Genomic DNA, 23,538 nt, shown 5'->3' with positions numbered 1-23,538 from the left:
GGTTAGAGTAAGATATGTGGGGGTTTCTCTTCTGGGATGGGTGGCTGCTGTGGGGAGATGTTGGGAAGAGCCTTGTGAAGGAAGGCAGGAAGGAAAGCCTGAAGCTGCCTGTGCCCATGGCTGTCTCCTGGATGGAGCTGCCAGTGTCTTCTTATTTTCCAAGGGCAGGGAGGGGAGAGGGATGGAGACATTCATGCCATAGCGCACCCAAGCTTAGAGGCACGAGGTAGGATCATGGGATGGTAAAGAGATCTTGGCTGAGTATGTGGGGAGAACCTTTTACACAAGCCCTTCTCTAGGTCCTGGAAAGCAGCATGAAATGTCCAAGGTAAATACCAGGTGAGAAGGGAAGCTGGGGTTTCGTGAGCTTTGTATTGGCCATTGCCTCCCCATGAAGGGAAAGGACATCGTTGAAATGTGGGAGAGGAGCACAGAGAAGGAGCCAATAGCTCCTGGGACAGACCAGAGTTTCTCACCTCTCCTGACTTAATGCACATCAAATTGGAGCAGCCGCCAAAAGTATATCATGTTGGTGACTTCCACCTTTATTTTGGGCCTGAAAAGGTTTTATGAGCCAAGAACTTAATGTGATAATTTTCCAGCTGTGTACCACATGCTCCAAAGTCCTGTCTGTGTCCTTAAGCTGTAACAGCTACAGAACAATACCATTAATCTTCCCATTCTTTCTGGTGGGAATATCAAGTACTGCCAAAGAGGCATGAGATGGAAAACAAAACTGTCAAGGATTTTTAGCATTTTTTTTCTCTTTTCTTTCCAAGAAACCATTTGTGCAGCAAGACAAGCAACTACCTGTCAGGGTTACTCCTAGATTATACCTACACCCACAAACACGTATCTGAATGCAGAGAAATGTAATTAACATAATTAAAACCCACAGTACAAGGGTAGAGCTGATAAGGAGGTCAAAAAGTCTTCCTACCAGAAGCATTTATAAAAAATTAGACATTTGGAAAGGTTGGGGGGGGACAGAGAAAGAAGAGAATTCATGGAGATTATGAGACTAATGGGAATGTATATTTTTTCAGTAGTAAGATACACCTCCAAGAAGAAGAAGTGGTAAGATTAATAATTGCTGACAAATACCATTAAATCTCTGGCCCAGTCAGATCTATGAAAGAAGCAGTTGTGCTTCATGGAGTTTGTAGGTGGAAACCCAAGTGCCCTTTGGAGGGTACAACAAAGCACTGGAGGCTCCTGAACAGATGCATGGAGTGTCGGACGTAAGGGGGGTTTCCACAATAAATAATAGCAAAAACAGCAACCAAAAAACAAACCAAAAAAAAACTGAAACAAAAACACACAAAAACCAAAACAAACAAAACAAAAAAAACCAAAAGAAACCAACATTAAAAAAAACCAAAAAAAACCCCACCCAACCTTAACCCTATGAAGTATAAATGTGGGTTTAATTCTGCTACTAGACTATTCATTACTGCAATTTTTTTTGGCTAAGCATTAAAAACAACCACTCACCATGCCTACAACTGGAGTGCCTGTTCCTGGACCAAAAGTCAGTGGAAGAAAGCTGAGAGGAGCCTTGTGGGAAGGCTCAGTTGGTAAGGACTTGACAGGTGGGTCTGGGCTGGAGGCTGCAGGTTTCTACAGGTTCTATACCCAACTCTCCATCCTTCCAGCTTCCCTTTAATAGCAGGATCTTTCTCTGCATTACCTTTTGCCTTTATTTATGCAATTGCTGATGTTTTAGGGCACTGTTAACTCTGCAGGAAGCTGCAGTCCACCAGAAGGAAAATGGCTTTACAGAGACATTGTAGCTGAAGAGATTGACACACTGAAGCTGATTTAGAGCATACCTTGGTGTCCACGCACCTGGAGCTTTATATCCTACAGGTAGCAGGTAACTTGGCCTAGGCTTCACTGAACATCTAACAACCACTAAACATGGGATTCGCTGCCTTTGGTTTAGATCCTGCTTTGGGTAAGGAACCAGGAATTTTGTCACAGATTCTCTCAGCCCCACATTTTATCATCAGTTTTGCTTTCTCTTTCACCAGCAAAGTGAATCCTGTTGAAGTGGTTCTGATGTGCTGTTCTCCAGAGATGCCCAAGCTGCGGGATACCTCCAGGGCACATCAGGCCTGTTTCTTCCTCCCTGGAGCATAGTTTTGTTCCAGAGGAGGTTTCCAAAGCCTGACCTGTGCCAGTGCTCTCTACAGCCCAGGGTACTTACAGTCCCACAAACCACCAGAGTCCTAGGGGGCTTCAGGGTGAGTGTTTCCATCTCCTTGCCTTTTTCTATGTAGAATAGTCTTCCCTGAGGCATGTGTTTGTTCCCTGGGCAAAAAGTTTGCTGACCTCTTAAGATTAATTTATCCTATTGCATCACATTCCTGACCACACCATTTGATACAGATCTGAAGCACTGCCTTCCAGCCCCTACAAATGTGTTCAGAAACACCTTGGTGCTGGTGTCAATCCCTTGCTGAGGCTGTTTTGTCCACACTGATTTCTTTAGCCCCAAGAAATAACAACACAGAGCTTGTTTAGATGGTCACCCTGACATCTCCCACTCCCTGACACGTTTCTTGCTCAATAGTGACAGCCACGTGTGCCTTGTCTGCAGAGCTGCCTGCAAATGCCAGATCGGCTTTGGCATTATCCTAATCACTGGAGCAAATTCAGACACCTGACAGACCACCCTGTCAGTTTGATGGGCGCTGGAAGGTAGGCAAAGAAGGGATAAGGAGCCCAGGGCAATGGAAAGACAGAGCTGGGAACACACAGTCTCCCTTGGTCTCTTATGGTAGGTGGCTGTGCTGCTTGACTTGGCTGGATGAACAGACCAGCTGTCCTGTCCGAGTGCAGGCTGAGACATTTGAGGGAAAGATGTTTTGCGGTTAATAAATAAAATAGTTGCTATGTGAGTACTTCTTAGAACCATCTTTCCAAAGGATGCCAGGCTGGCAGGGATGCTCTGTGATCCATGATTAAGAAAAGAAGCTCTCCTGGCTTTAATAGACTTAGCAGGGAATAGCTTTACACTTCTTTGTACATAAGCGACGCTTAACTGTGCTAGGAAGTGAGGAACGCTTTGGTTTGTAGGTAATAGGGCATTGGCAGCACACTGAAAAATGGTTTTTGGCCAACCACAAGCAATGCAAGCTTAATCTGCTTCAAAAACATGATCTCATCCATCTTTTTTGACCCAAGGGAGGGAGCCTTGGCTGTGAGGCTCAGGCTGAGCAGGACAGGCTGGTGCATAGTTTAGGCTGCAGTAAGGGACTGCTGGGCTGCTGTGGAGTGGGTTGGAGAACAAGATCTTCCCCTCCATTTGAGGGTGTCTCTTACCTGTGTGACACTGTGACTTGCCAAGAATCTAAGGAAGCAATGATTGACAGAAGCTCTTTTCCTGAGTATCATCAGGACAGGGAGGGAGCTATGATATAGTCACACCTACTCCCATGAGTGCTGTCATTCAGTGTTTCTCTGGGTGTATCACTAGCTGGGAGAAGGGACATCCTCATACATGTGTCCCCATGTTACCCTGATCCTAAAACTCACCAGCTTTCCTGACACAGTTCAGGGTTGGCTGTTTCCATCTGCTTTCAGATGTAGATTGTTTTTGTGCGGCTCTGAATCATGCAGTGGGAAAGGTAAAAGCAGTGTGAAGAGCCACTATATGAACTTTTCTCTCCCAGCTGCCAAACCTGAGTCCTCTTTGGGAGGGAACCAGGAGTATGTGCACATCTTACATGTTTTTACAAGGCATATAGTGACAGGAAAAGGGGGAATGGCCTCAAACTGAGAGTAGGTTCAGGTTAGATATTAGGAAGAAATTCTTCCCTATGAGGGTGCTGAGGCACTGGCAAAGGTTGCCCAGAGAAGCTGTGGCTGCCCCACCCTTGGAAGAGTCCTTCACTGCTAAGGAAGTTTTCCCTCAGCTCTCATCCCTTCTTTCCCTCTGCTATAGCCACTCTATGATGATGAAAAGGCACTGGATGAAATCCTACAAGACATCAAGAAGTTGATAAATGCAAGGTTTTGAGAGGTTGAACATATTATCAAGCGGTGTTTGCTTGGCAAATGACCCTGTGTTAGCTGAGCCCCAGTGAGCATCTAAGTCCATCACAAGGGTAAACAAAACCACTTCAGCTCAAACCTTTTGTGCTGAAGTTCCAGAGTCTACACATGAGACGTTATGATTGACCAGTGCCATAGTCCAGCCAGTGCAATGAACTCAGTCACATTTTAGCACTGATCAGCAGCTCTTGTGACTGATAAATTACATTAATCATAGAAATGCTCAGAACTGTAGATTTTCAAATTATTGTGCTATGTATTCACTGTGACACCTTTATTCTCATGGATTCCTCACACTTCTCTTACCTGATTTCCATCACATTTCTGTTGCAGCCAAAGCATGGTCCAGCTTTCGGGGGCACAGCGGGGTTGTGCTCTTCTTTCCGATGCTAAAAGCAGACCTAGAGCAGTAGGGAGGCATTGTCTCCATGGCAGCCTGCCCTGGAAGAAAAAAAACAAAGGGCAAGTAAATTTTACTGGGATTCCAGTACAAGGAAAAGTGGGGGTAATGGTAAGGAATAACCAGTTTTGCAGTTCAGTCTTTAGCTGGGGATGTCAGGAAAGTAGCAGGTAATAAAGGACCAGTTGACATACATGTAGTATTAAAAAAGTGTGACCCCCAGATATGTGCTTGCTATTCAAGGGATAAACTCCAAGGAACTTGATTTGCAGTCACAGGTGAAAAGAATGTCTGTAATTTTAAATGTGGTACAGTGCAAAGAACACGCAGTGCAGATATGACACAGGGAAGTCATATGTTCAGTGGGAGAGTGGGTGGTTTGTGATTATGTGGATGATTTATGGAAAAGAAAATAAAATGAATGGATGGATATTTAAAATATAAAGTAAAAAAATCACTTTGAAGATCATTAACTAGATAGCACTCTCTGAGGGTAATACCTTTTTTACCTTATCAGTAATGCAAAGTTATCTTTATCTAGATACTGAATTATCCTGAAAATAAAGTAAATAAATGTTTTTGTTGATATAAATTTATCATCTCCTGTGTAAGATAACAAAGAATTGTTGAGTAATTTGCAACTAATCTTCTCAACCTTTGCCTCTGCAAGACCTTGACTCGTTCCTGATTTTGAAAGGGTTTAATCTCTGCTGTTTATTTAATTGTCTTATTGCCTTTATTCAGACTAAAACTAAACTGCACATATGTTACTCAGGTTTGTCGAGCTGCTTCTCATACTGCCATCTTATTCCTTCACTCAATTTTATTCTGTGTTTTCCCTACATTATCTTATGCTATGTACTATATTTCAGCCTAAAAAAAGAAGCTGAGACAGCTAAAGGAAAGAAGTAAGTAGTTGTCCTGAAAAAGGCAGAGCAAGATGAAGAAATGGGTCCAGAATTGGCCAGACACCAGCATGGCAAACGGTTAACAGTAGATTGTCAGAAGCCTCCATAGTTAGCTATGGTCTGAGCACAGGCATAGCATGGATATCTGATCCAAAATTGCTTCAGCCAGTAGAGTCCAGAAAAAGAAATTTTAGCTCTTTTTCAGAACAACTTTGAGAACTGGGCCACCGTAAAGGTATTCTCTTCCTTTATTCCTCATTCATACAAGGTAATGTGTTTTGAACGGCTTGGATTCATTTTTGCACTGTAATGTAATGAATGGCCTTTCAGCAGAAAACACAAGGTATCCCTTCTCTTTACACTGGCTCTTTGGTAAGAAGCAGCGAAAATGAAAGAGATTATAAAGAATAGGTAAGAGATAATACTGAGAACATGGTGATTTTGTCCTGTAATGCAATGGCACTCAGTTACCTGAAGTATCTATTATCTTCTGTTGATCTAATTACCTGGTGTCAAGCAGCGTGCGACAGAAATACAAAGGTTTTGATGACAAGGACGAGAGAGGGAGAGAGAACAATGACAGATTGAGATTGTTTTAGAAAGGACATGTAAGGAAGTACTTATAGGAAATTTATAAGGTTTGGCTTGAGGTCTTTGCTGTTATTCAGTTTCCCTTGATCACTTCTTAAAGCCTTCACAGAGTACCTTCATTGTGACAATAAGGTGGGTTTTCTCTCTGAAATTTGCACTTAGGACTGGAGTGACCTCTCCAGGGAGCTCCATTTAAGTCTCTCCTTTGCTGGGGACTTAGTTAAGTTTTTAGATCAATGCAAAGAGACAGACAACCTTCCCAAAGCAAGCTGCTATTTAGTAAGGATAACAAAATACTGTTTACGGGCTAATATGGCCAAACCCCATGGAAGTGATCCCAAATGACTGTTCTCCGTCATCCCATGCCCTCCTGGGCCCCTACCTTTTCTTTCCCCTTAAGCTGATGCTGCACAGCAAGAAAACTTAATTATCATTCCAATTCCTTAATTGGAATTATAATAATTCCTTAATTATTATTCCAATTATCATTTCTCTTTGGCCTCCTGATCATTAAAAACTAATGCCTGGTTGTGGAGCTCCCATTGTGCATTCTAAAAAGTTCTATCCTACAGAAGGTAAACAACTCCATTTCTTACCAGATTGGACATCCCACCTCTACTTCACTGCACTTCTCCCAGTCCAGAGGCAAAGTTAACCAGCTCTACTCCACAGCTGTACAGTGGGGAAAGCAAGCCATGCATCAAAATTATTGAAATATTAAAAAAAAAAAGTTGTCATCAGCACCACTTGCTTACCATTCCAACTTTGCTACAAGATGTCCTGGAGGCCAAGAACCCCTCATGATTTTAATTAAGGTTAAACATTGGATATCAAGAGAAAGCATTGCTGCTTCTCAAGCATACTCCCCAAGAAACAGGGAATATCCATCAGCAGGTCCCAGGTAAGTGAATGAATAAATAATTTACTGCCTTGTCCTGGCATTTTGCACATGTGTGCATTCTATATCACCTGCATCTTTGAAGAATGGGATTGTAACTGCAAAGCTGTTTTAAAAAGGCTTCTAAAGAGCCTTTTGTGAAGCCTTTATGCAATGAGGGAGCCAAATCTGCTGAGACAAGAAGTGAGGGCTTTACATCAAGCCTATTTTCTTTCAGCTTGCTTTGTATTCAGTGTTTATTAAACAACTCATTCTTAATCCTAAGTGTAGCCAGTTCCCACATAGGCTGTTCATCCCTCTTGGCATCCTTCACAGATCCAGCTTTATTTTTGTTGGCTGAAGGAACTATAATTAAAGGTTGTATTTTCTTCCCCCACAGGCACAGCTAGGTTTCTGACAGCACTGGGGAGAAGTATTCAAAGTGTGAAAGCTGAAGTGAGGTCCTGGCATGCAGGAAGCCAAGTTCCCAGCATTTTATCCCAAGATTCCTGTGTGACTGGCCCAGGTGGATGCAGTGAGGTGCTGCACAGGCTCCAGCCCACTGCATGAAGCTGAGATTGATGATAAAACACACTTCATGTAAGGACAGAGGCATTAATTGGATGTGGACTGGCCTTGTACAGAAACCTACACTTGAAAAAATGTCCTTTTGTGAGGTCCCTGATGAAGGAAACTGGCACTGGGATAAATGTGATCAGCTGAAACGTTAAAATGATTGGTGATTGCCTTTCATTTGCTTTGGTTTGGTAATACCTGTGGAAACAGTTGGAGATTTCAATATCCTTCCTGGAACACCCCCATCTCCATCAGAACTGCCACCTGCTTTTGAAATCTTGACATTTGAAAAAAACCCAAAATGAGTGATTCACATAGAGTCATATTTGTGGGGGCATATTCCTCTCCATGGTGCTCCATTGTCTTTAGTAAATATCAAGAAATAAATCCTTTGCAGAGCACATACATAATGTATATGTGCAAGATTCCTTGCAAATGCCAGGTTTGCCCACAACTACAGCATTAACAAAAAAGCCTGTGTTAGGTTTCCAGCATAAGGTGTACTTAAATATAAACATGGGGGGGGGGTGGGGGGGGTGGTTTAAGCTGGGAAGCAAAAGGTATCTGAGACAGGAGATCCTGAGGCTCTGGTGCTCTATAGATCACTTTGCTTCTGCATTTGGGGCTTTCTTTGGTGGCACCTAGGGATTTTTTTCAGATGATTCAGCAATGGGTTCCTCATCCTTGAATAATGATGTTCTTAATTAAGAAGGAAGTGCAAGACTGAAGCTGCTACGGATAAGAGCACTCTACCTAGCATTAAGTTTTCCCTTTCGTCTCCATCTGGCCAGAGCACAGTTTGAAGAATACTTGTTTCTCTTTTGACACTTTCTTTCCTGTTTGAGTTGTGGTTTTTGTCTGCCAGCCAAAGAAGCAGAGGAGAATTCCTCTAAAAATAGCTGCAAGGCCTCCTGTACAGCGCATGAGCACAAATTTATTGTTTTACCCTTAGTAAGCAGTTCCTCTGGAATAACACTGATGTTTCCTGTTCAGAGAGCAGCTGTGCTTGTGGCTCTCTGTGGTTTTACTTCTTTCTCCTAGGGCTGTAGACTCCTAGAGAGTCTTTCTCCTAGGGTTGCAGTGTGGTGTGTGATTTTTGGTTTGTTGCTGAATTCTGGACATGAGAATGCACCACATGGCTGATAAGCAGCATATCATCCCAAACAAGAACAGGGAGAAGGATAGACCCATAGTAGAAAAATATGTGTTTGTCATGAAAATGAAAGAAAAAATTGTAAAAATAAATGCTTCCTGTTGTTAGATCAGTTTGCAAATTGAATTAGGTAGGACATTGGCTTATGTGAAATACACTGACTTACTTGACAAGACCATTTATTAGTGGTTTAGATATACTCTGATGTTTTGTGCAGGTGACTGAACTGCATAAAAATCTGACCCTGTGGCTCGTGGATTTGCTGTGATGTGACAGCAAACCTGTGAGTGTCTCAATTTTACCTCACTGGTAGATCAGTTCCCGTGGTGCATGATGGCTTTTGCTTCACCCATTGAAGTGGATTTTGCTGCAATCCTGGTGGTTGCCTTGCCCAGGAGATCAGGCTGAGCTGGTTTAATTCCTGGTAAAGAAGGATGTTTGAGTCTGCCTGTGACAATGAGATGCCATGTATAAATGGTTGGCCTGGCATTAGTCTACTTTCATAAAAAACAGGTTACATTCAGATGACAAGGAAATTGATGTAGACTTATTGTATTGGGCAACTTGTTTCCACTGGTTCTGAACTTGATCCCAAAGCAGAGGAATGTTGTTCATTACTTCAGTGTGCAACCATTGCTGAAGCTCTCATGCTGCCTCTCTTTTTCTTGCTGCTGATGTAATGTTCAGAAATTAGCATATTCACTTGTGTTTAGAAATATCTATTATCAGGACTCCCTAGGTGGCTGGAGTTCAAGTCTAAATAGGCGCAAGAGAAAATCAGAGATGAGCTAGCCCAGGTTATTTGGATGGAACAAAAGAGCACATTACTAACCTGATCCTTATGGTGTCTTACAAGAATTGCAACTGATGCTAAACTTTAAGGACACGACAATTTCTTCAACTCAGGAAGAGCTTGAAGCTGAAGATGCCAACACCAATAGGAAACCTTTAGCAGAGAAAGAAAGATTAGAAGTAAAAGAGGAAGTTGCTACTATGCAGGTGACTTGTAGTAGCTGCAATATGCTACTTTCCAGCAGGGCCTTTTTATTTATTGCTCAGAGTATGAGATGACACATGGCCCTCCAGCTACCCTGAATGCCACTAGGCCAGTGGTATTTCCTACTTCTTGCTCCTTTTCTATCTCAGCAGCAGCTAGATGCTGGTATGGATTATCTGACCAAGGACAACAAAGCCTTTGCAGACATGATCAGATATGCAGAGCAGGACTCCAACATCCACCTGAAGTCTCTGAAATCAGATGTCATTTTTGTTACACGGGTAGGAGTCTCCACCACACCAGTTTTAGCCTGCTGGGTTTTATATGTCTACTCAGACTCTGTTATGAGACCCCCATTTAACACTTGTGCCAGACCTGCTGGGGCACTGCAATGTGCTGGTGTTCTCTCTGATTCCTCTTTTCTTGCAACTTTCAATAATCTTAGCACAGCTGCAAGTTGTCCTCCTGACCCACACATCATTGCCATGGCCCTAGGGTTTTCATGGGACCAGGAACATGATGTGTGTAGTCTGAACCAGGACTGTCTGCCGAGGCTGGGATGGTGAAAATGCTTTCGTGCTGAGCATGTGGGAGGAGCTGGAGAGGATTTAGGGGTTCAGAGGGATCCCACAACACATGGAAGCAGAAGCTTAAGTTCTTGTGGCCTCCTAGTTTCTTGTTTTTCTCCATTAGCCTTTGGGATGATGCTCTTTGGTAAAGTTGTTCTCCAGAAGTCACAGGGCCTGCCTTTTGTAGTCATTCCTTGGCCAGACAGTGATGCAGAGTGAAGCCAAGAGATACAGGAATTATGGATATTTAGCAAACTGTCACTGGATAGCCCCACTCCTTAAGCATCCTGCATTCCTGAACATGCCTTGGCCTTCATGCTTTAGAGGTGGGCAGCTAGTTCTGAGTGACAGTGGAAGATGCAGGAGTGTTTCTTTATGGACTTTCATTTGTTTTACAGAAGTCCATCGCTGGAAATTACAATTAATTTCCAAATCTTAGAGCAGAAGTCTTCCAACAGTTACTTTTACTGAAAAATCCTGGTTCAAAGCTGACTTATGTCAGTTGGACCCTGTGAGAAGCTGCTTCTTTCTGTTCTCTGAATATTTTGTTTAAGTGTTTTGGTTTTTTTATTTTGCTCCTGGTTGAGCTAAGCCATCTCCAGCCTCTGTAACCCAGTGAATGCACCAGTAATCCAAGACTATGAGTCAGTTAGAGATTCATATCTGCATTTTAGTCTGTTTTTAATGCCAAGATGAATTCAGGGTCTGAACTAACCTCAGGTTTTACATGCTTTGCTGACTCAGAACTCTTGTCTGGGTTGGGACTGTGAACTGAGACACCAGCTCCAAACCAGGCACACACTGCTGATGAAATGTGGCATTGATGGTTTCATGTTCACTTACAGAAGGTTTTGCCCTTTCCAGACAGAGGGAGGTGACTGCAAAAAAGTCTTCCACTCCTTTTCTCAGTAAGAATTTGAAGTCCTGAAAGCACTGGAATGTCAAGTGCAGCTGCTTTGAGTACTGGTCCTGTGCTAGAGGCCTGAGCAGGGCAGGGTTTCATTTCAGGCAGGTGCTGGCTCTGGTCTCTGATAAGGTTCTGCTTCATCCAACATTTGATGGCCTAATAGCACTTGCAGGGTACTGTGTGAATGTAGCTGAGCTTTCCCATGGCCTGCTAGTCCCCTGGAGCTTGGTAGGTACAGCCATACAATGTGCCTCAGTGTGGGGAACACAATCAAGGGAAACCTAAGTGTCTCTGTGCAGACTCACATCGAGGTTTGTGTTTGGTAATGACTTCTTCCATGCCTAAGCAGGCTTGGGCACTCTGAATTACAGTCCCTCATATTTGTTTTGTCTCTGAGCTTGCATTATCCAGGGAAACCCCATCCTATTAGCCCTGCTAATAGAATTGACTGTGCACCACTTTTATCCTCTCAAAATAAAGATCAGCATCTCAACCTTTGCTAGCAAACACTGAATTTGAAAATTAAATTTGCAAGGTTTACATAGATGTGCCATGAAATCATTTGTAGATCCTTTAACAATGCTCTTCTCTGAAACCATAAGCGTGTTTTATAGAGTCAGCCAATCCCACCAGATACTTCAGCTCTTTAAATTTTTCTCTTGGGTCTCCTGCCAGCAGCTCCTTAGATTTCAGGTTTTTGCATTAACTTTGCTTCTGTGTTTCAGAGAAACAGAGATCCGTGCTCAGAATGCAGAGGAAAGACTTGAAAGTCTTGAAGAGAAGCAGGAAGAAGCTCTGCAGGGAATTAAGAGCTAGAGTGTAAGCTGGAGAAAGACAGGAAAGTCATCCCAGAAGCAACACACAAAGGAAGGCAAGGCCAGGATAATCAATATTCTGAACCTTTTCCCAGATTTGGAGAGTGAAGCAACCTTTGAGGACACCTCACTCATCTGTTTTGTGCAGAACCCTCCCCTCCTGGACACATCCTGGGGTTTTGTCTTGACTCTGTCAGTGGTCAAGCAGGGAAGCTTCTTACATGATTCTAGGTCAGGGCTGAAAGAACTGCTGAATGTGGTATGTTTTTGAGAGAAACTAATTTTGATTTTGACATATAATATGGGTCTATAGCTATATCACTATAATTGGCATCGTGTTCCTTGTGAGAGAGTATTCCCTGTTACAGTCAATAGGATCTGTTTAGGATCACTGACTTTGGAGTAGAAAAGAAATTATGTTCCAAAGGCCACAGACCTTTTGTGTTTATAGCACAGGACACCCTTGCTTTCTTCTCACTGCTGCCCTACTGTTCTTGCCCATACTGTGGCAATGAGTTCCTTAGCTCACAAACTTACAGAGCATGAAAGCATTTCCATGTGCCCTTTCTCAACTAAATCCAGAAGATTTAAATATGGAGAAGGAGAAAGAATGGGAATTAAAATTTCTTCCCTTAGTCCTTCAGTGTGTCCTGTCTCTTTGACTTCAAAATGCAAGGAGAAGATAATTTGTTTGTTAAGGATGTGATGTCTTGGGAACATTTTAACTCTGTGGTATTTTTAGGGACTTTGGGTTGTTGTTTTTTCTTTCAGAAAAACTTTCCAAGAAAGTACCCAGAAGTTGTGGCCTGTTCAATCCCAAAGCTTCTACTTCTGGCCAGCTCAAGGGATCCAGAAAAAGCAAATACTGAAGAACAGCAATGGCTGAGTAGTGTCTTAGTGCTAATTCCCAGTAATGTTTCACCCTGATCCACTGCTGTTACTGCTTGCCTACTACCCCAACATCTCTGTGCCATTTCATCAGTTATACTGTTCTTCTACCTCCCTCTACCATTTCCACGTCTTGCTTATCCTCTGTCTCCTTCCACAGCTCTAATATCTTTACAGTTTGTCATCCTTGTAAAACCATTGCTACCTCAACTTTCTGCTCACCATATCTCTCTTGCCTGTGCCCCTTCGGTCTGTTCTCATCAATCTCTTCTTGCTGCTTTATTTTCTTCTGCCTCATCCCTGCTGGATCATGCAAGGAAGTTGTCTGTATTCTTCCCTCTCATATCAAGGGGATTTTCTCCTTAGTGACAGTATGGCCTGGTTGTGTATCTGATAATGTGTAACCCCTTCATCCTCTGGACTTCAGATAATCCAGTTACTAGCTGTCTTGACTGATTAGGAGGAAAATGTACAAAAATCAGGAAGACTGCAATTTGACCCATTCTCAGCTTGGAAGAGCAGGCAGTAGAACTGTCAGGAATCACATTGTCTCTGACAATACCTGTCAGCTCCCTCAGAGTAAATTCTTTCTTGGAAACTTCTTCTATCACTAATCCTTAAGTACATTTTTAAACTATGTTTTCCTTCTGTGAGACTTTTGAACATAATATCTCCTGATGGTAAAATGACAAGTTTCTGCTGGCTCTGTATATGTAAAAGAGAGAAGATCCTGCTGGAACAAGGCACACTTTTTGGAACTGAGGATGTTCTTAGCTATAATTTGCCTTTCTGTAAGAAAGCTACATGTTTGAAAAAATCCATGCCTGGCTTCTGCAGATACAAGTGCAAACAGGGTGATGGGTGTGCCCTGATGTAGTACTGCGTGTGTCTTGACAGTCAGTTCTTGGGCTCAGTGTTGTTCCTTTGAGACATTATCTGTGAAGCTGTTAGTCCTTCATGAGCCAAGAATCTTGGTGGGGATGGATCATTTTACATGGACTTAGAAATGCAGCCAGAGAAGGCTTCAGAGAAAGGATCAGCTGCAGCTCACTCTGTGTAGTATTGCCTTTTACCCAAGATTGGGAAAGAAGGGTCTATTCCAGCAGCATGAGGAATAACTAGGACCAGCTTTAGAGGAGTAACTGCACAGCTCATGTTCCCCAGTAGAAGATTACAGAGCTGTTCAACTTCCCAGAGCTAATTTTCCATGAGCAGATCGCTACTGAGATCTATCACAGGCACAACAGCAGGAGCTACAGTGATCCTACTGCCCTCTCCCGGGAGGGTTACAGTGGCAAATGATGGGAGGTAGATGGGAGGTTGAACCTGGAGCTCAGGTGCTTTTGTGGTCACCAACAAGTTCCAAGGTGTATTATTCCCATTTTCCAGCCACTTGTACGGGGGCTGGTTGGCCAGGTGTGCTTGCTGTAAAAGCCTGGCAAATACCTGTAGACTGAGTATCATGGGAGCAGTTAGTATTACCAGCAGGCAAAGAGCTGTGAATAAGTGAAAATTCAAGAGTGACCAACTGACTGGGTAACCCCTGCTAGGCACAGGCATCATGACGAACAATGTGGGGGCAATTAAGAGAAGAGCCACAAAGTACCCTCACTCTTGACCTCTACAGGACACCAGCGGCAGAACACTGGTGCTGGGAATGGCTGTGCAGGGAAATCTGTTTTGAAGCAAGGGGAGATGCTGTAGGTCAAGTAAAAAGTCAGGAGTAGAGCTGACACCCACCTTAAGGGCACCAAGATCAGAGAATTTGAGTGCAGGGGGTATTTCCTTTGATAGTGCTCCAGATCTCTGCCAAGAGAAAGGACTGCAATATCTGCAGGTTCCAGCTCATTTCAAATAGCTTTAGGCAGGAAAGATACATAGGAGTTTCGTGGCTCCTAGGATTTTTGAGAACTCTCGCTGTTGGTTCTCTGTGTGTGAAAATTACCAAGGCAGCTGCAGGCGGGCAAAAGCGTTACAGTTCCCGAGGCTCTCAGCCAGTGGTGGTGGATCTCCCTTGTCAGCTCGGTGGGTGTTGGTTAAACGCATCACCTTAACGTTTTTAGGTGCCCACGAGCTCAGACCTTGTCCTGCCTCACCACCCTGTGGATGCAAGCAGCAGCACAGCCTCTCCTCGGCACAGCAGATGTGCCCGGCAGGAAAGCTCCAAGCCTTAGAGGCTGCTCTCTCCTCCTCTTCCTCCGACTTCAGAACTAGGGCTAAACTCCTTGGTTGTGTGGATGTATGTGGGTGGTCACTGAAATCCCACATCCAGGACACCACGGGACCCAGCTCATTTCCTCCTTGCAGGACCACCGGGCTGGCAGCACCCACCATCCTGTCTGCATGCTGAGCCCATTCCTGTTCCCCCACAGATTGTCATGGTTCCACTCCCACCTTTCCGGCCGTTTGGTGTGCAGATGGGGAGCATGTAAGGACATAGGGGAGGGTCTGTCCTTCCTTCCAAGGTGATGGGGAAAGATGGATCAGACTCTGGGAGCTGGGCTGTAACATGTCAAGGTGCATCTGGCTCTGTAGAGGGAAAGGGATGACACCCCACTTTCCTCAACCCCCTACTCACACACTTGCCAGGTCTGCTCCTTGTACTCCATTATTTTTCCCTTTTCAAAACAAGTAGAGGCTTTTTCCATATACAATCTACTTTATATTGCTGCTTTCCCTCCTGCCTTCAGACCAGAACCTGATGGTAGGTCAGCCTTCTTGCTCCTCTCTGAGCAGAAGCAATGTGGGAACCATATCTCTCATAGCATGGGTGAGTCTTTCTTGTCTTTTGGATTTTCTGGGAGCTTTGTGGTGCCTGTGAGGAGGCTGCTCATGGCTGGAGTGCTGTGGGTAGCTGGAGAGACAGGGCTCATGGCATCCAGAGGCAAGGGCAAGATGAAAGCAGCAGGTTTCTCTGTGGTAAGGGAGTGAATTGCATGGAGATAACGGAGCTGAGCAGCAGCTGGAGCACTGGACAGGATCTCAGCTGCCATCCGCAGGGACTCAGAAGCAGCCTTTTCCCCCTCAGCAGCGATCACCTGCCAAGCAGGGCAAGAAAGGAGTTTCTGTGAGACTGGGAATGAGGGGGCACGGACTGTTTGTTACAGAGGGAGGTTGCCATGGTGAAATTTTCAGGGTCAGTGTAATTATAACATTCCTGCTCCTTGAAGATCACAGCATGTACTAGACCTCTTAGCATTGCCATAAGTTTGGAAGCTCATGTCCAGTGTGTTTTTACTAAACCTATCAGAGCTCACAAGTGAGCTCCCCTTGCTAGACTCAGCTCTTGAACAGGAATTAAAGGAAACGTTATCAACCCAGAGCTGTATGCCTGTGTGACATGTCCCAGGGACCTCAAACTAGAGGAAGGAAAGGAAGGAGAAATGCTTTGGAAAGAGATGAGAAGAACTCAGACATTGGCATACCCGCACTTTGGCCTGTCTCTGGGCCTCCGCTTCCACAGCCAGGGACTGCCGGAGTTCAGCAGGCAGCTGCACGTTGTTGCTGTGGTAGTAAAGACACGGATTAATTGGGCTCTTGGCTCTCCTGGCAGCACTGATGGTCAGTCTGAGGCTTGGGATGAGCTCAGTCAGTCTCTGCAGAGCAGCTCATTCATATTCTTTGCCCCCTGGGTGTGCCTCTTTGTGTGTCTCACTTTAGCCTTCTATGTCCATTCCTGTCCTTCTCTTTCAGCCTGGTTTTCTAGTGACCAGGCTTGCGTGATCACCAGGCAGCAGGGAGACCTCTTCTCTCTATCCTCTGATGCTTAAAGTTTATGCTCACTCTTTGTGAGACAGCAGAGACTCCACTGCTGGAGGACACTCTCTACAGGAGACTGCTCTCAAGACAGGCACAGGAAAACTCTGTTCACAGATTTATTCATTCACTGCTTGGCTCTCTCTTCCATGTCCCTCTACATGATGAGTGAGCCCCACCTTTCTGCAAGGACTTGAGTGATGAGCCCATTCCCTACTAGTGCTGAGACCCTGGTGCCTTTGATCTAGAATGGGACATGGAGAGTTCAGTGCCTGCTGTGCTTCTTGGGCTACCAGAGTTGGCTGCAAACTCTGCCTGCAGCAGCAGTGAAATGGTGACAAGATCCCAGCTAAGGATCCTGCCCTGGCTGTCAAGGCAGGAGCAAGGAGAGTCTTACATGTGGAAATTTCACATGAGGCAGAGGCTAAAAACAACAGGTAAACTAGGAAGATGAAAGGTGAGGCTCTACCTTCTGCAGAACAGCTGCAGGGAGTCAGCCAGAGGCAAAGCAGAAAGAGGAGCAGGCAACAGTGAGCAACACAGGACAGGAAATTGCAAAGGGGCAGAGAATTCCCTTCTGCCAGCATTTCCTACCTACATTTCTATTCTCTCCACTTTGATGCCCCAGCAGCCTGTGACCGCATCCAAAGCCACCTGTGAAGAGGAATACTTTTAGAGCATGGGGAGAACAGCAGCCCTGGTCTAGGCCCCTTACAGGGAGCAAGACAAGGGAGGGACTTTAATTGTAGGACTGTAAGGCAGATTTATCAGGTTCAGTGTGCTACTGGGCAGGGCCCCTCAGAAATAAAATTACTGTTCTCACTTCCCATTTGTGTTTACCCCAGGGGTTAAGGGTGATTTAACTAGAGTCCACACTGATTCAAAGCATGGAATCCTTCTTCAAAGCAGTGTCTGTGACTCTGAGGGACTGGCCACCTGAGCTTCTTTGCAGAGCCTCAATGTTTTGGGGTCTCCCTCCCCACAGAAGCACCTTTATCTCCTGGCTGATGTTCTTCCTCTCCAGCAGAAGCTCAGAGAAGGCTCGATGTGCCAGGAGGCGCTTTGTGGTGGTCTGCACCAGCAGCTGGATGGCACTGGAGATGCTGGTCAGGGTGGTGAGGAGAAGAGAGGCATTTTCCAACCGGTAGTAGCAAACAGCATCTATCTCCAAAGTAACCATGTCTTTGGTCACCACCTAAATGGAAGACATCATGGGAGATGGAGCTGGCCCTGGCAATTCTATGGTAGCACAGAAAAGCACACAACTGATAGAATGATGAAGACTAGCTGGATGGTTAAGTCTTTGTAGCTTCCACCTCTGCTACTGACTGACCTTGGGCAAACTATGTAACCCCTGGATTTCAGAAGTTACTTAGAGATGGGTTTTTTCAAACTTTTCTTTGCAAGGATGAAGGTTGGAAGCATAAGACTTAACATTAAAGGGATTCCAAAATTAACACAGAGAGGGGGTGTCAGCCATACCTGATGGAAGGGGATCTCTAGGGTTTTGAGGCGGAGGTCTATCTTGTGATAGGTGTCCAGACAAGGAAGGAAAAAGAAAAGGCCTGTGGGCGGGAGAGAAAGACAGCTGATAATCACCAGAGCTACAGAAATTGCCTCTTCTATTTTGGAGGGTTTAGCATGCAGAACTACAAAAGAACAGCAATACATAGACTCAAACTCTTAGGCTGCTTCTGTGATGGAAAAGCCATTAGAAACTAGTGGCCCTTAAAAGGAAGAGAACAAAAACCATCCCTTCTCCTGTCTGGGCATGTCTGCTTAGAGGACACCAGCATGTGAGCTTTGGTAGAGCATGCAGAAGAAGAGCAATGTGGCTGGGGGGAGCTCAGTAAACACCTTACCAGGTCCTTTGGCTCTGCCAGGAAGGAGATGCCCAAGTCGGAAAACGATGGCTCTCTCATACTCCCGCACGACCTGCAGAGGGAAACAAAAGCTAGGCTGGAGAGGAGGAAGTAAGATTGGGAAAAGCAGCCTCACTGGCATGAGAAGAAGTTTATTCTGGAAAAGCTGAGCAAAGGGAGGATTTCAGCAGTTGTGGCATCACGTGTCACTGAGTCACTTTACCCTTTGCCCAGAAGTGCTGGCCAGCCTTGTATATGAGGAGCCCTGTGACAGACAGAGATTTGATGAGAGCAGCCCATGTTAGACCCACCCAGGGTTACCAAGATGACGTAGAATTTTGCTTTCTTATAGCCTGGCCAAACTTAAGCCACCTGAGTTAAAATTTTCCATGTTGCTTGCTTCCCTCCAAGGCAAATATGTGCTCACCCTAAGAGCTGAGCTGTAATACTGACATTCTTGTTGTTCATCACAAGATGAATGTGAAATTTCCTGAGAAGTGGAAACCAAAATGTGCCTACTTGTAGCCATGCTATAAATCTGAATAAAAATGAGAGGAAGAGAGAATCTGCTATTAACTGAGAGATCAATCTCTCTTAAAATTTTTAATTCAAAGCCTATTTACCCTGCTGCTGTAATGCAGCCATCTCTCAGCTACGTAGGCTGAGGGATATGTTTGAAAGTGAACAGACTTGCAATTTGTTTTAAAAAAGAGAAATCTTAGTTCCTGCATGCTGGTATTTCAGCACAAGTATTTGACAGGCAGTGGTTGGACCCCTGTGCTGTAGCAACATGTGATAAAGGACAAATCAAAATTAATGAGTTGAAGAGGTAAAAATAGAGCCTTAGACCAAAAAGGCTTTATGCTTATGTCCAACACATGCTGAACCAGTGTGTGATATCCAGATCAGACACCAAATACTGAGAGGCCCTATAGTTATTCTCACCTTCATGCAGAACCAGACAGAAATGGGGAAGGTCACTATGATAAACAGGAAAGACAAGATGGTCAAAAGCCACTCACAGATGCCCAGACCAGGAGACTTTACACCTAGGGAGAAACCCAAAAGCACTGTGTTAGGACTGCTCCCAAAATACCGACATCCTGACAAGTGCCTGCACACATCAGCTTCACTCTTGTCCTTTGCCTGGACCCACTGTAAATGAACCACTTGTCTCTCTCTGGAGGTGAGTTAAGGAACACTCCCTGCTCCAAATTGCCAAGAACTGCAAAGATGAATGGACAGATTTTGTCTCTGTTTTACTGACAAAAAATGAGCCATGCTTCTCCACGGTTGCTTGACTAGATAGCAGACTTGGGCCACCAAGCAGGGTTGAAAGGCTTGGAATGGCCAGCTTGGCTGAGCTGGGGTCCCTGAAGTTTATCTGGAAAGATGAGCTAAAGTCAAAGATTGTAAATAGGAGAGAGTTTTAACATGCACAGTCTGAAGTGCCTTTCTCTATCAGACTATTTCAGGTTGTTTTGGAATAAAATTTTAGCTTCCTAATGCAGTGGGATGAAGGCACTGGTGCCAGTGAAATTTTCCTGTGCTCTAGGAAGTCACCCCATGGTGCTGGAGGCTGACTGGGATGGTCAGCCCAGATGAGTGTTACTTTCTACATCTCCCCTAAATGAGTGTGGGTCATCTTGCTCTAGCTGCCCTTTGTTGTGCTCCTGTCTGAGGGAAAAATTGGCAGTTATGGCCCGAAAAAAGATGGAGCCAGAGAGTGGACCATAATTTCCAACTGCAAAGTTAGCATCCCTCCAATTTTTAGTCCCTTCCAGCCCTTCCATCCCTGTCCCTCTGCCTTTGGAATTCTTTGCAGAACCACCAGGTCCTGCAGGAGATTCAGATCCCAGATCCTTGGTGCAATCACTAGAGCTCCTCAGCACTTCTCAATAGGTGTGATTCCTGTAATGGAGGCAGAAGGAGGAAGCTGTGAAAAACTAATTCCCAGAGAGGAGCAAGTCTGAATCTTTGTGTCACTCTAGGGCAGCAGGGATGCTGGCATGGAAGGACACAAGTGGTGCTGGCTACTGTAATAGACATCTGCCATGCCTGTGGTGATGCCAGGTCCAAAGGGGCCCAGCTGTATTGCCAAAAGAATCATGATGTTCTCTTTTATTGTGGCAGGCAGGGAATGTGCCTAACAAACACACAGAAAGGAGCTGCACTTAGAGGTTATCCAGCAGGTGAGCTGCAAGTGTGCACCTCAAGGGCAGTTCTTCCCTGCAGTGAAGTCCTTTGGTCTATAAACTGGCAGTGAGGCCAGTGCCATCCACCTTAAGGAGGCCAAGTGAGAAAAGGAAGAGACCAGAGCATGAACAGAACTGGGGAGTAGCAAGCTGAAGCATGAAGGATGCTGGGAATGTAACTGCTTGTATCCAGGTTCATTGCTTTGCTGGACGGAGCTAATAGGCCTGCAAAAGCTGGCTGGGAGGCTGGCTGGAGTCTCCCATATCCTGCCCTGAGGATAACCCTGTCAGTGCAAAGTGGGTGTAATGACACCATGCAGAGAGCAGTCACACTGTGACCCATGCAGCATCAAAGTGCCCACAGTTTTCCAACCCCTTCCCTTCTTTAAGTCATACCTTCCTCCTGCTGCTCGCTATCCAGCAATGCCATTGCCTCCATTTCTTCATCAGACACCACATCATCCACATCCACCACCGTGGAGGTGTGCACCCTGCCATCAGCCCCTGCAGTGCTCTTGGTCTCCTTGGCTTTCTCCTGCTTTATCTCTCCCTTCTCTTTGCCAGCTTCTCTGCTGCTCTCCCTCTTCTCTCGTTTGCTCGGCGTAGCTGGGGACTCTCTGCGTCTTCTGTGAGACTCCCTGGAAGAGCTCCGAGACCTCTTATCCATCCTCATCTGTGCTGAGGAGCATGCAGCTGCCTGGGGAGTAGAATGAGGACGTGCTTGAATTTATTGCTACAGGCAGGAAAAGCAGGCAGGGGAGGAGAGAAGGGGAGGTGTCACATCAAGGAGGCTCATTTCAAGTTCATCACAGGCTTGTCAGGCATAATGGACAGTGAAGTGAGCAAGCTGTTTCCAGCTGCTCTGCTCTCATCATGCACTGCTGTGGAGATGGGAAGGAAAGTTAGACCTGAACAGGGTGGACCCCAGGAGGACATTCTATTTGCATCTTCCTGCTTTTGGAAATAAAATAAAATCAGAAGCGCTCAGGTGATTTTTGGCAGATGGTTTCTGCAGAGCTGTTGAAAAGTAACCCAAAAGCAACTGTCAGGTACGTGGCCCCAAAGATATCAAATGGTGAGAGTGGCCCACAAAAGATATGAGAGGAAAAACCTTTGCTGGTGAGACCAGTGGCTTTCTCAGGAGTGTTTGGAGGGGGTGTTGTGGAGAATGAATAGGTGAGTACGACCTCACACTGCTCTGCTCTCCAGAAGCTCTTTGACTGGCACTGTGAAGGGACCATAGCAGCAAACCCCTTCTCTCTAGGGCCACATTTTAGCAGGGAGGAAAAGTAACTGGTCTCAGCTTTCCTGAATGGGTGCAAACCATGACAGCCATCACAGAGTTAGAGCTGTTGAATCTAAATTGCGAGTTTGTGCCTAAATGCCTCCCTAGTTTTCCGCAGCAGGAGCATGGCAGAGCAAACATACAAGCTTTCGGATTTCATGCTGCTCAGCCTCTGTTGACATCTGCAGAAACCTCAGCCTGTGTTGACATCTGCAGAAAGCTGGAGAAGAAACACTTTTAAAGTCACCGACTGTATTAAAGAAACCAGCACCTGGCTAGAAATCACACTACAGCAAGACACAGCTGGGACATAAAGCAGGACAGGGCTGAGCTTGGGGATTCCAGTCTTTGGTGTGGAGGAGCGGCTGGAGGGAGCTGGGAAGTCAGCTGGGGAGGTGCTGTTCTTGTTTTTTCACAGATTCCTGTTTTATTGGAGTCTTGTGATCCACCTGGAGTCAGGATATTGCAGGCAGGGAGGGCAGCAGCACCACCTGCCTGCTTTCTCTGCTGTGCTGGGTGCCTTGTCAGCAGGTCACCAGGGAAGTGATGGATGGAGAGAGCTGAAGGCAGAGAAAAGTTGGGTGTAAATGGGGTGTAATTAATAAATTTATACAGTGTATATTCTTTGGAAGTGCTCCAGAAACCTTTTCCACTTGGTGTTTATCACTTGGACAATGTGGGACTGGCAGAGATGGTCTCCAGCTGCTGAAAATGCAGGTGGTGTTTTAAGCAGCAACAGCAAAAAGTAGCTGGGGTCTAGTTTTGGATTTCAGTTGGTATCTTGTCAAAAGGACCATGGCATATTTAACACCTCCAAACCTGCAACATGCTGGTTTTGTCTGATGTTTTATTCAACCAGTGGGTCCTGACTCCACCATGCCTGGGAGATGTTTTTGGCTGCAGTCTTTTGGAATGGGGAGATGCTTTGAGAGCACATGCAGATGGGTTTGCAGCCTCTGCTGTCCCAAAATCAGCTCCTGTTTTAGCCTGAAAAGTATTCGTGTGTGGAAATCAGCTGTGCACTGGAGTGAGTTTCTCAAATGTCTGTGGGCCCTTAGGAAACAGCCATTGCAACCCCACTTTACTTTTACACTCTATGACCTCTGAAAAGTCCCTCAGCATCTCTGCTGTGGATTTTCCTCTCAGGGCTAAAAAATTAGAAGACTCCTCTTAATAACCACATCTGGATTTAAATATTGCTACATTGAAGGAACTGGTCCTGTTTTGTATGTGGCTCTTTCGTAATGTGCTTTTTGTATCTGCATTGTGGATTTTCCTCTTAGATAGGACTAAAAAATATAAAGATTCCTTACAAGACTCCTCTTACAAAATACAAGACTCCTCTAAATAACATTAGGACATGGAGGTTCTGGAGCAAAGCCAGAAAAGGGCAATGGAGCTGGGGAAGGGTCTGATGAGGAGTGGCTGAGGGAGCTCAGCCTGGAAAAAAGGAGGCTCAGGGGAGACATTATCACTCTCTACAACCACTTGACAGGATGGTGTAGCAGGTGGGAGTCAGGCTTTTCCTCCAGGCAACCAGAGAAAGGACAAGGAGACATAGTCTCAAGCTCCACCAGGGGAGCTTGAGACTAGGGACCAATTTCTTCATGATAAGGAGTGATTCGACATTGTAACAGGCTGCTCAAGCAGAAGGAGGCAGTGGCATCACGATCCCTGAAGGTAGTTAAGGAAAGACTCGA

General features: G+C 45.2%; 1 protein-coding gene across 4 annotated transcripts; it reads right to left on the bottom strand.

The window, feature by feature from the left end:
• Positions 1-1,393: 1,393 nt before the first annotated feature.
• Positions 1,394-23,246, bottom strand: NPHS2 (NPHS2 stomatin family member, podocin). Of its 4 annotated transcripts, XR_014853852.1 has the most exons (11): positions 20,950-23,246; positions 19,304-19,407; positions 18,359-18,431; positions 17,979-18,061; positions 17,488-17,691; positions 17,095-17,150; positions 16,166-16,244; positions 9,397-9,510; positions 8,867-9,012; positions 6,555-6,630; positions 1,394-4,500 (listed from the first exon to the last, which is right to left on the bottom strand). XR_014853852.1 is itself a non-coding variant. In XM_085068602.1 (9 exons), exons 1-8 carry the CDS (start codon positions 21,224-21,226, stop codon positions 9,442-9,444), a joined length of 945 nt encoding a protein of 314 aa, XP_084924728.1. In that variant the 5' UTR covers positions 21,227-23,246; the 3' UTR covers positions 8,814-9,012; positions 9,397-9,441. The 4 variants fall into 4 exon arrangements, 2 of the variants coding, with proteins under 2 accessions (XP_084924728.1, XP_084924727.1); XR_014853853.1 differs by lacking the exon at positions 6,555-6,630; XM_085068602.1 differs by lacking the exons at positions 1,394-4,500; positions 6,555-6,630 and having other exon boundaries at positions 8,814-9,012.
• Between the last annotated feature and the right edge of the window lie 292 nt (positions 23,247-23,538).

Source organism: Lichenostomus cassidix, chromosome 8, assembly GCF_008360975.1.
Source record: "Lichenostomus cassidix isolate B80296 chromosome 8, HeHo_3.0, whole genome shotgun sequence".
Taxonomy (NCBI): Eukaryota; Metazoa; Chordata; class Aves; order Passeriformes; family Meliphagidae; genus Lichenostomus; species Lichenostomus cassidix.
Note: the sequence above shows the minus strand (reverse complement) of the source record. Positions and strands in the feature narration are given on the sequence as shown.

Bases quoted from the DNA above. Each gene is read 5' to 3' on its own strand.
- NPHS2 (XM_085068601.1), bottom strand. From the start codon at position 21,226: ATGAGGATGGATAAGAGGTCTCGGAGCTCTTCCAGGGAGTCTCACAGA. The intron at 18,432-19,303 runs GTGAGAATAACT...TTCCCTCTGCAG, and splicing joins CTGTCTGGTTCTGCATGAAG to GTCGTGCGGGAGTATGAGAG. The intron at 15,779-16,165 runs GTATGCCAATGT...CCTGCTTGGCAG, and splicing joins AGAGACAGGCCAAAGTGCGG to GTGATCGCTGCTGAGGGGGA.